The sequence below is a fragment of the Macrosteles quadrilineatus genome, unplaced genomic scaffold (genome assembly GCF_028750875.1).
Source record: "Macrosteles quadrilineatus isolate MER2022 unplaced genomic scaffold, UCM_ALF_1.0 Scaffold_1__1_contigs__length_201487025, whole genome shotgun sequence".
Taxonomy (NCBI): Eukaryota; Metazoa; Arthropoda; class Insecta; order Hemiptera; family Cicadellidae; genus Macrosteles; species Macrosteles quadrilineatus.
In genome coordinates this window covers 200,001,401-200,013,269 of record NW_026542594.1, presented here as the reverse complement: position 1 = coordinate 200,013,269, position 11,869 = coordinate 200,001,401, and the positions used below count along the sequence as shown (strand labels likewise).

The 11,869-nt window shown below is 36.7% G+C and overlaps 2 protein-coding genes across 2 annotated transcripts; both read left to right on the top strand.

Annotated features, from left to right (window-relative positions):
- The first annotated feature begins 627 nt into the window (after window positions 1-627).
- LOC129003958 (uncharacterized protein K02A2.6-like) lies at window positions 628-2,782 on the top strand. Its single transcript, XM_054432316.1, has 2 exons — window positions 628-1,293; window positions 1,369-2,782. The coding sequence occupies exons 1-2, from the start codon at window positions 857-859 to the stop codon at window positions 2,780-2,782; spliced, it is 1,851 nt and encodes a 616-aa protein (XP_054288291.1). The 5' UTR covers window positions 628-856.
- Window positions 2,783-10,896: 8,114 nt separating this feature from the next.
- Window positions 10,897-11,571, top strand: LOC129003950 (uncharacterized protein K02A2.6-like). Its single transcript, XM_054432304.1, has one exon. It carries the CDS (start codon window positions 10,897-10,899, stop codon window positions 11,569-11,571), a length of 675 nt encoding a protein of 224 aa, XP_054288279.1.
- Window positions 11,572-11,869: the final 298 nt, after the last annotated feature.

The following is an 11,869-nucleotide window of genomic DNA, read 5'->3' as shown; positions in this document are numbered from 1 at the left end:
TTCCGTAAAAAGCAATGGTAAAATACGAATTTGCGGTGATTATAAGGCAACGTTAAACAAAGCTATCCAAGATCATCTGTACCCTATTCCACCAATCTCTCAGCTCTTAGCAAACTTAAACCAAGGGAAATATTTTGCTAAGTTAGATTTAGCCCAAGCTTATCAACAACTGGTTGTTGACGAGAAGTCGGCACTAGCTCAGACACTAATTACACACAAGGGTGCTTTTAAACCAAAAAGACTACAATTCGGTATTAGCTCAGCTCCATCTATATTTCAACATTTTATTGAGGGTTTGCTTTCGGGCTTGGACAATGTAATCCCTTACTTTGATGATATTTTGGTTAAAGCAGGAACAATAAACGAATTGATTACCACATTAAGACAAGTATTCACTCGTTTTAGAGATGCAGGGATTACACTCCAAAGCGAAAAGTGTTCTTTGTTATCTACATCAGTTGACTTCTTGGGATTTGTTGTGAGCTCTGACGGAATTCGTCCTAACCCGGACAAAGTCAAATGCATTCAAGATGCTCCTGAGCCGACTAACAAGGAACAACTGCAGGCATTTTTAGGTTTACTTAATTTCTATCACTGTTTTTTACCCAACAAAGCCAATGTTGCAGAACCTTTACATCGCTTATTGGACAAAAATGTTAAATGGCGGTGGGAGGAAAAACATAAACTTGCTTTCAATGCTTCAAAGAAGCTCCTTTCTTCCGATAGTATACTGGCTCATTACAATCCCTCCAGCCATCTTATACTAACTTGTGATGCATCTCCTTATGGTATTGGTTGTGTGCTTAGTCAGGTTCGAGGGGAAAAGGAAGTTCCAATTGCGTTTTATTCCAGGACAATGAGTCAGTCAGAACGAAGATATGCTCAAGTAGATAGGGAAGCACTTTCCATCATTGGAGGGGTTAAAAAATTCCACAATTACTTATATGGGAGGCATTTTGAAATTAGAACAGATCATAAGCCACTTCTGGGTCTTTTCACTGTGGATAAACAAACACCAAACACACTGTCACCTCGAATGATTCGCTGGAGTATCCTTTTAAATGGATATGACTTTGATCTTGTATACAAACCGGGGATTTCTATTCCGAATGCTGATGGTTTGAGTCGTCTTCCATGTTCCTCCAATGTTGTTGATCAAGAGATAAATGAAGTCTTGAATGACGTGCTATACATTGAATCCGATGAGGTTAAACCAATCACCGCTAATATAATAGCAAAAGAAACAGAAAAGGATCCACTTCTATCTAAAGTACTATTATGGACTCAACGTGGTTGGCCAACTCATAACTCAGATCTCAACCTTACGCCTTTCATTTCTCGTCAAAATTCAATTTCTCAATACAAACAATGTTTACTTTGGGGAACTAGGGTGATCATTCCATCCACTCTCAGGCAACAAGCTCTGAAGCTTCTACACATGGGACATGAGGGCATTGTTCGAACAAAGGCGTTGGCTCGAAGCTATTTCTGGTGGCCAAAACTTGATCAAGACATAGAAAACATAGTGAATTCTTGTCAAGCATGTCAACAAAGTCGTCACAACCCTCCAAGAGCAACAGTTCTTCCCTGGGAGAAAACTAAACAACCCTGGTCTCGTCTCCACATAGATTTCGCTGGGCCCTTCCAAAACAAGTTGTTTTTGATTGTTGTCGATTCTTTCAGCAAATGGTTAGAAGTAGTTTTGGTGCCTTCTACAGATTCAAGATCAACTATAAAGGTCCTCAGAAGCCTTTTCGCAACACATGGTGTTCCAGACACAATAGTATCTGATAACGGGTCGGCTTTCACTTCACAAGAATTTCGATCGTTTAATGAAAGCAATGGCATCCGCCACGTCGTGGTTGCACCATACCATTCGTCATCGAATGGTCAGGCAGAAAGGATGGTCCAAACGACAAAAAATTCTTTGCGACGAATACTTCAAGGAGATTGGCAAAAAAGATTGGCTCAGTTCCTAATTTCATCTCATATAACGCCAAATTGTTCTACTAATATGTCACCGAGTGAACTGCTGTTCGGAAGGCGTATTAGAACCATCTTAGACAGAGTTCACCCAGATTATTCTTCAAGTGACAAAGAAGAGAAAATCTTGGATAAAGCACTTCACGATTACCAACAGTCACCTCAGAGGAAATTTAAAGAAAATGACTCCGTATTTGCAAGAAACTATAATCAGCGAGGACCAAAGTGGATTCCTGCTAAAGTCACTAGAATAACCGGGCCGCTGAGCTACCATTTGATAACAAAAGAAGGCATTGAAATACGACGTCATATTGACCAATTGAGACCTCGCTCAGAAACATCAAAAGCATCTACTAACTCACACTTGGATAATCCTGAATCTCCAGTAAACCCACCATTCCACCCACTACTCCAGAATCCTATTCAAATGAGAACACCAGAAGCACATCATATCACTCCAGTGCAACCACCATCAATGGTTAGCAATCCTATTATGATGAGAACACCAGACGTACAACCAATGCGACCATCAGTGATGCAACAATCTCGCAATTCCTTTAGTGGTATAGAAGGTTCAATTAACCCTCATCAAGAAGATGCTGGTTTCAACGTTTCTGGTTTAATTCAAGACTCCACTAGTATGAGCACGAGTCCACAACCTGTTCGGTCACGTGTCTCTAGATCAAACTCCCAAAACACTTCAATGAGCATGAGTCCTCGACCTGTTCGTATCCGTCGACCACCGGCATATCTGAAGGACTACCTAACGGGGGGAGGAGTGTTATGTATCAAGAAATAAGTCCATATGTTTTATTTATAACATCTGTCAGATGACTGTTTATATTATTATGTTTTGTTTACTTTTTAGTTTAGTCTGATTTGTGAGTTCAATAAATTCAGTTGTGTTAATTATGTTTTAATTTACTAAAAAAACCTCATTCATTCTTAAAACGAGTTTGATAACCAACATGGCCGGAATATGGCAACAGGGTTTTATGGGGTTAAGTGGGTTTTTTTTTTCAATTTTTCACACTCAAAAGATTAAATTTCACAATTTCTTTACAAACTTTTGTTGAGTCCAGAAAAAAAATAATTATGTATATCTAAGCGTTTTATAAGCTTAATGAGGGAAGTCTGAATAGGAAAATATTTAGTGAAAATCCAATCGGGCAAATGGAAATTTGCTTAGACTGCAGGATTGCTGTTGCAGGGGTTTTCTTTACCCTTAGAACAGTTCAGTACAACCAAAAGCGAAAAGGGGCATTTTAGAGCCCACCATAAAAAAATAAATAATACCTTGTTTAAGCTGTATTTACAATTTACAGTAAATAGTGAAAGTGAATAAACACACTACTGACAATCCAGTGGCAAATCAGTGACAATCCTATATGTATACTATATACGTAAATTATTTCAGTTCAATAGTAATCATATTGCTGTGACTTGACTACTCAACAGTCACACATTAGCTCAGTGTTTCCCAACCTTTTTCCGTCCAGGGCACACTAACTAGAACACGTTTGTAGTCACGGCACACTTTTCTACAAAAATATTGTGACAAAAATATCATGACCACAGTCGTGTCCGCCGTGCTACCTGCATCAGTGTGTCCCTTATAAATGTGGCCGGCTACCTTCATTAAATGTATTTTGTGTTAAAAATGTGTGAACTTTATGTTTAATGTTGAATGTAATTTTTTATGTTGATCTTTATGCTTAATTAACAAGATGACGTGTATTTGTATCTTATAACAAAGGCTTCTATCAGATTTATGGACCAATAAATTTGATGACATGGGTTTGAAAATGGGTCATTTATGACCCGAAACTAGTCACCCTTGACTATTTTAAGGACTGGACACGGAATAAAAAGGTACGGAACCTATCATATCATTCGTACATCAGTCCTGGTGGCAATAATGTTCAAAATATCAAGGGATGACAAGTACTTTTTTTATAATTCCTTCAAACAGACGCAGACTTTTCAAAATTGGAAACATGGATTCAACACTGACAAGTAATTCTACACAAAAGATTGTGTTCTCATAAACGCGCAACCGCACTTTAAGCACCTCTATTACGACATCAAAAATTGTTTAACTACTTCAAATTTCGCGGCACACCTACAGAGGCCTACCGGCACACCAGTGTGCCACGGCACACCGGTTGGGAAACACTGCATTAGCTGGTACAACAAGTCTAGTAACTAAGTTATTAAGTAGCAAACATACCTATGGCGTGTATTCCATTGGCCACTGCAGACTTGATATATGATGAGAGACTTGTCTTCAAACGCTAAAGTTGCGAGCCATCCACGCGATGAAGTTGGCCACCTTCTGTATCTTGACTGGGTCTCGCTTTCCCTGGGCAAATTGAATGTTATTTCCAAACATCTAATAATAATGAATAATTTATTTTATTGGTCATCTGGATACATAACCTATAATTGACAAACAACATTGTGGTTTAAATAAATTTTGAGGAAGTCGAATTACTAAATAATTGTAAGGACTCAGAATGAAGACTTTACAAAGATATTTATGTGAAAATATATAATTTCGAAGTCGTTATTTCTTATATTCAACTCAAAACTCAAATTTAAAAAATAATAAATGTCACCACACAAAGATGTTTTTAGCCGTTTTACAAAACGTTAATTGGAGGCTGGAAGCTGTCCAATGTGTCCTGTCCTGTGTGGAATTGCTGTCCAGGACCGAAATGGCAGCTGTCATCGTCATTGAGGACCGATTTGGTTTTTACGGCCCTAGGGTCACAAAACCAGTGTTCGTTTACTTACTTAAAACATCAATGTATATAAAATAAAATATACAAGCAACATCCATATGCATTTTATGTCATCACTGCCTAGCAACTATTTATTAGTATATTTTTGCTGGTTCCTCTAGATTATTTCTTCACATAACCTTAACCTTTCAGAGGGCGCATTGGTTTTCAAAACGGGAGAGGGCGCGTGGAGGTTACTTCCAGGTCAATAAAAACAAACATTTATGAAGTAAAATTTGTATTTTAGTGCACAAATTAGGTTTTATTTTTAGTTTTAAACATTAAAAATGTGTTTAGTGAACTCTTAATTATAAAATAACGTAATTTTGATTTTATAAATCTATAATATTAAAACGAAAGTGGGTTTTTTTATTTCACGATTCTGAATCAACCACTCGATGGATTTTCATGATTTTTGTGTTGAAAGAAAGATAATTTTGAAAACTAGGGAATGTCGAAGCCATAATTTTAGTTAAGGGTCCCAGTTTTTTAGAAATTAAGTTTAAATTTTTTAAAAGTCTAGCAGCCGACGCTAAGATTCTAAACTAGCTTTTGGCATAAAATAATTTGCTTAACATAACAGCTGTAAACATTCAGCGTTTGTAACACAATTTCAGCATTTGGATAAAATTAAAAGACATACTAAGGGTTGACTTATTTATACTATGTGTAATGCTAATCATTGATACGTTCAATCCTTCGATAAGAGGATGACATATTATTTAAATATACATAGGTAAAATACTAGGATGTTCAAAGGATTTTTTAAATAAATCTTTTCTAATCTTCGGTTTTTTGTGTAATATAATTTTCTTTTAACTAACAGCTGGTTAAATATAAAAATGCTCTGTAGAACTATGAGGTTATTTTATTTACTCTGATTTTGTCATTGATTATAGGAAATAAGTAAGATTAGTAGACCACCGAGATAAATAACACCATCGATGTATACAAGTCGAGGCTCAATACAAGAGAGCTGCTCAACCCATTTTTACAAGTTTTTAATTCATTTTGGTAGCATTTTGTTTGCAATTAATGTTTTTGAATGCTTAAACTTTGTTTGGATTAGGCCCGGAAATATTGATGTCATAAAGATGGAGATCAAGAATCCTCAGGAATACGATTTTAAATTACCACCACAACCTCAGACGGGTTTATCCAAAGATATACAGATATGAATGACATAGATTGAGCACAACGTCATAATTGACCTAGGATAATGCAATTAGACTAACCACCCTTTTATGAAATCTAAAAAGTTGTTTGGCGTGTGTTTAGTTGTGGTTACGTTTGGAGGCACTGAATATTTTATAGTTTAAATAAATGAATATGGGGAATTACTGTGTACATTGATTCAATGAGGGTGGTTTAATTATTAAGGATATTAGAACTGATAACGGCATGGATTATAAACATAGACAATTAATTACGTCACTAGCTTTACTAGCGTGTTTTACGTTTTAAATTCCTTCAACATGTGACCAGTTCTTTTGTTTAAATGAATATTATTTTATTTTTGGCTCAGCTGTTTACCAAAACAAACTATATGTTGTTGTTTTTACTTTTCTTTGTTTACACTTATTTATTTAGCAATTGATGCAGTGAAATTGATATAAAGGATATGTGTGGACGATTTGTTTAATGATGTCAGGACACCAACGTTATAATTATGTGTACTGTGAATTTTATTGGACGTTTTCGTTTTATTTTAGGGAGTTTCTATTCAGACCTACTGGAAATTGTGTATAGTATGAGTAATTGTATTGTGTTGATATTGATTATGGAAGAGGCAGGTATGCGATGGAATTGGAAGGTGATATCGTTGACTAGGCATGTACACTTTCTCAATTGATAATTACTCTTTCTACTGTAGGATGCTATAAAATTTGTCTTTATACGTGTAAGCTAGCTGTTCTGATTTATACACAGTTTTAACTGACTACTCCCGTACGTAGGACGGGCTAACACCTCGTATAAAGTTAAACTATTATTCTATCAAATGTTCTAACATAAAAGTATATGAAGAAATCTTTTACAAGAATATATTCAAGAAGTTAATTTAAATTTTACCACAATGTCCTATAATGTGGTTTTAGATACCACTCTCAGTACCTAATGTTTTAAGTAATTTAACATAATGGGTATCTTAACACTAAATGACTCTGTACATACGTCCGTGAATCTCCCTTTCAGCATGGCTAAGAGTGTTGCAATTTGAAATTAAACTTCTTCACTCATCTTGTAAAAACTATATACTTACTAAATAATGCCATGAATCGTAAAAAAATAATTATTTACAGTAATTGTTTACACGCAATAATCAACGCACACACTAAACTAGAGGTCGCATCACGGAAGTTGCCTCCAGGCTGTACGAGAATCGGTAGGGCGCACACGGAAGCTACTTCCAGCCTCTTACAAAACTTAACAAAACTAACAAATATAAAATAGTAGGGGTGAGATTTGACCTTCACTCGATTCTAGGAATGAGGTGCGTGAGGTACAGTGACACTCACACTGCCGACACCAATCAAAATAATATAATCGTGAAAAATAAAACATCCCTGGAGGTTACTTCCGTGATGCGACCTCTGGAAGGTTAAAGTTGTAGTTGTGTTAACTGTTTATATGCATTTATAGTGTGAAAATGACAACTTAAAACCCTCAATTTTTGTACAGTGTGGTGAAAAATGGCGTTCGTACCACGGGCCGAAAGGGTTTTGCAGCTCTTGACTTGGTCCTGAACTGGTCCTAGGTACGAAACATACTATGAAGGGGGCGGCACTAAGGATAGTGCCTAGGGGGGAAATATTTATAAATTCGTCTCTGGTCGGGAAGCAGGGTATATGAAGGTGTAATTATTTATGCATAGGTAAGATAGGCATAAATGCCAAAATCAGACGACCATTTAAATAATGGATTTTGTGGTGTTTACTAATAAATACTGAGACAAAAATAATATGTTACTAACCTGTCCTCAATCAATCCCGATTTGTTGTGGATGTCTAGTTTCGGGGTTAGAATCCTATTTTCAATTCCTTTTCTCATCAACTGTCAAACATATTCTTCTTGCATTTGCCGTTGTCAAAGTTACTTCACATATAAACACACAAAGAAACATTTATATTTACAAAAATATACAAACACGCGGCCGGCCAAGGACAAAACCAGACATGTACAAATTTAAGGAACTCAAATCCGTTGTAAACAAAAAATACCCCAGTCAAACATGTCGAATAAGCAAATTTATATTTGCCTGATTTGATTTCCACTTAAATATAGAGATTTAAGTTAGCTTTAATTTCGGATTTGGTTTCCTTCAATTAGTAAACGTCAAAAAGGCGATTTATTAGGTTCTGGAATCACACCTGGAAACTTAATTTCAAATTTTTCTTGGCATAAAACAAATTATTCACTAGATTGGGGAAATGCCACGTTGTGTCTTACTTACAATAAATTCCCAATAACACCAAACCTCATTGATTGCAACAATGCATATTAGCTGATCAGCAATGTAGTAAAGTATACAGGAATATCAAAAAATAACTTTGTTTTTGTCATTCAAATGTCTCAAAGTACATTTAACACGTTCAAAGAGGGCTCCTCGCCTCCTCTCGGGGGCTCCTCTCGCCAGGGTAAAAGGCAGCTACACATGAAGCTCGTATCCAATTTCAAGAATATACCACTGTGAGAGCAACTGAAGCACACACCTCTACATAAATTACAAATACTGTAGTTTAATTAATTAAGTCAGACAAACTTAGCTCATCTACAGTAATAATATTAACAAAACAAACAGTTGACTGTGACGTCACAAATAATGCCAACACATGAGTGACTAAACACGTCACTGTTATCCAACACCATCAAGACAACCTCACCACAGGTGCTACACCATATGTGACAAGGCAGCTGACCCAGACACCGCGTCAGCAGTGCCTAGGCAACGACAACACCTTTCAGCTGACTGCAGTACAAATAACACTGTATTGTTTCTATCTGGCTGACAAGGAGTCGATTACCCATAAATCAAACACATTACTCAAAATTTGACCTTTTTTATTTTTATGAATATGACCACCATCTACTGACCTAAGCAGCCTGTCAAAGCTTTAATAAAAAAAAGTATTTCTATCAATCAGACCACCATCTACTGACCTAAGCAGCCTGCCAAAGCTTGAATAAAAAACAGTATTTTATCAACCAGACCACACTCTACTGACCTAAGCAGCCTGCCAAAGCTTTAATAAAAAACAGTATTTTTATAAACCAGACCACCATCTACTGACCTAAGCAGCCTGCCAAAGCTTTAACCCTTCAATGTGTATTGCCGTACGTGATACGCCGCCATTCCTAACCTCGCCGCCGTGTTTTGACGTATTGCGTACGCTCAGTGACGTCCCAGTAGATGCTGGCATCTAGTGAGTAAATACTCAACTACGTGGACTTGTGCAATACTGCAGTACATTGTAGATGAAATGAGCTACACAAACCACTAAAATAAATCCTTTTTACGTTTTTTCTGTTGTCTCTGGATGACGAAATTCATCAGCTGTTTTCAGCAGATGATTGTCCAGACTTCTGCCTTGTTTGTTTTGCGTACATGCGTGTGTTGTTCGTACGTTTTATGTGTGTAATATATTATTTACTGGTAAAACATTTTCTAAAATCGTATTTGAGTATTAGTATAAGTTTTTTTTATTAGTTTCAACCGCTGACTGTATGTATGTATGAAGTGTTGTCGTAAAATAGGGATGTAAAAGTACCAAAGTGTTGTGTTTTGGAGCTGAGTTTTAGTGTTTGTTTTACAATGGCAAGAAGTAGTGAGATCGATCACTGGCTTTTGGATACGGATAATGCATCCGATGTAAGTGATAACGATTCATTTGATGTAGACTATGCCCAATTTCAAACGTTAGGCCTAGAAAATAATGATTTTGAGAGTGACGATGAGATTCCTCTCCTTATTCCTAGACATAACCTCCGCCAAGACAATGGTGAGCCTAGGCCTATTTCTCCTATGGAAATTGAAACCCACACTATTCCTGCTGAAATGCACATTCCTCAACAAAATTCTGTCGATGTGACAATCGATGAAGTTGTATTAGGTGCGGGAGATGTACCCCTTAGATATAACCGTAGGCCTACAACTGATGTGCCTTCTATGGTTTGGGAGACAATTGAGGACTACATTCCTCACAGAGAAAATTTTGTTGGGTTTGGTGGTGTTGGTCCTCAAATCCCTGTTGAAAATCCCCTAGATCTGTTTCATTATTTTTTTGATGACACGCTTTTGGACATAATAGTACAAAATACCAATCTCTATGCGGAGCAACAGCACAGAAAGCTTGGCATGATTTTCCCACAGTTTTCAAGGAACTGGAAATGGAGTCCTGTCACCAAAGACGAAATGTATTTGTATTTAGCTCTAATCATGCTGATGGGTGTGGACCAGAGGCCTACTATTAGATCTTACTATTCCAAAAACCCCTGTTTGCGCTCAGACATCTTTCCAAGTACAATGCCATGTGAACGTTTTGAGGCCATTTCTAAGAACTTGCACTTCTGTGATGATACAAAGATCAGTGATTATCAGGGCCAAAAGGGTTTGTTCAAAATTTTTTCTGTAATTGAACATCTGAACACTAGGTTTCAATCCTCATATAGACCGTCTCAAAATATATCCATCGACGAGTCTCTGACATTGTGGAAGGGCCGTTTGGGCTTCAAACAATATTTGCCCCTAAAAGCAGCCAAATTTGGGATAAAATCATTTGAGATATGTGAATCCTCCTCAGGCTTTACGTGGTCCTTTATTGTTGTTGGTATTGCTATAACCAGCTGATCTCTAGTTGTTGATTTTTATGTTATGTTATGAATTTGGAGAATAAACACTATCTTGTTTAGAAATGATTATTTAATTAAAATAGTTTAATTAATAGATAAAATAACACTTGCCAACATGTTTCGACAGTTCTTTGGACATCTCCAGCCATTCCCGGCCAAAATAACACCTCTCTTGCTCTTCTTAAACAAGACTCAACTCCTTGGTGAGAAGAATGTAAAATTTTAAGCATGGCAAAGAGTTGGAATTGACTTCTTCCAGCTGGGCAGTGACCACTTTCTTATAATGACGGATTATTTTTCATCATTTTTTGAACTAAAGAAAGTGAATTCACTGAAAACAGAAGGCCTGATTCAGTTTTGTAAAGAACAATTTGCTCGCTACGGAATACCAGACGTTGTTGTTTCTGACAGTGGTACCCAACTAGTTAGCCAAGACTTCAAGCTTTTTGCCCAGACTTGGATGTTCAAAATTGTTGTTTCTTCACCGCATAATCACCAATCCAATGGTAAGGCAGAATCAGCGGTTAAAATTGCTAAGAGAATGTTAAAGAAAGTAAAAGAAAGTAAAGAAGACTTTCAAGCAGCTCTATTAGAGTGGAGAAATACACCACTGGCTGACTTGGGTGCAAGTCCTGTGCAGTTATTAATGTCAAGATCAACTAAGACTCGTTTGCCAGTAACAGAGATGAAACTAAATCCAAAGATACACATAGGAGTCACAGACAAGTTGAAGGAAAAACAAGAAAAATACAAGAAGCACTATGATAAAGGCACTCATGCATTGGACCCACTTAAAGTTGGGCAAAAGGTATTAATACAGAAGAGACCAGACATGAAAGCAGAACCGTGGACGCCTGGCGTAATAGTAACTGTGGATGGGTTGAGAACTTACATTGTAGCAATTGAAGGAAGACTATTTAGACGCAATAGAAGATTCATTCGTCCATTTAAAAGTTAAAGAGGGAGATGTTGGTATTGCTATAACCAGCTGATCTCTAGTTGTTGATTTTTATGTTATGTTATGAATTTGGAGAATAAACACTATCTTGTTTAGAAATGATTATTTAATTAAAATAGTTTAATTAATAGATAAAATAACAATTGTATATACCGGAAAAGGCATGGTCTTTGATAATCCTATCATCCCACCTAAATCAAACAAGTCCACTGCGATTGTTCTCTCCCTTATGGAGCCACTTCTTGATAAAGGATTTACTTTGTGGATGGATAATTGGTATAATTCCCCTGAGCTTTCA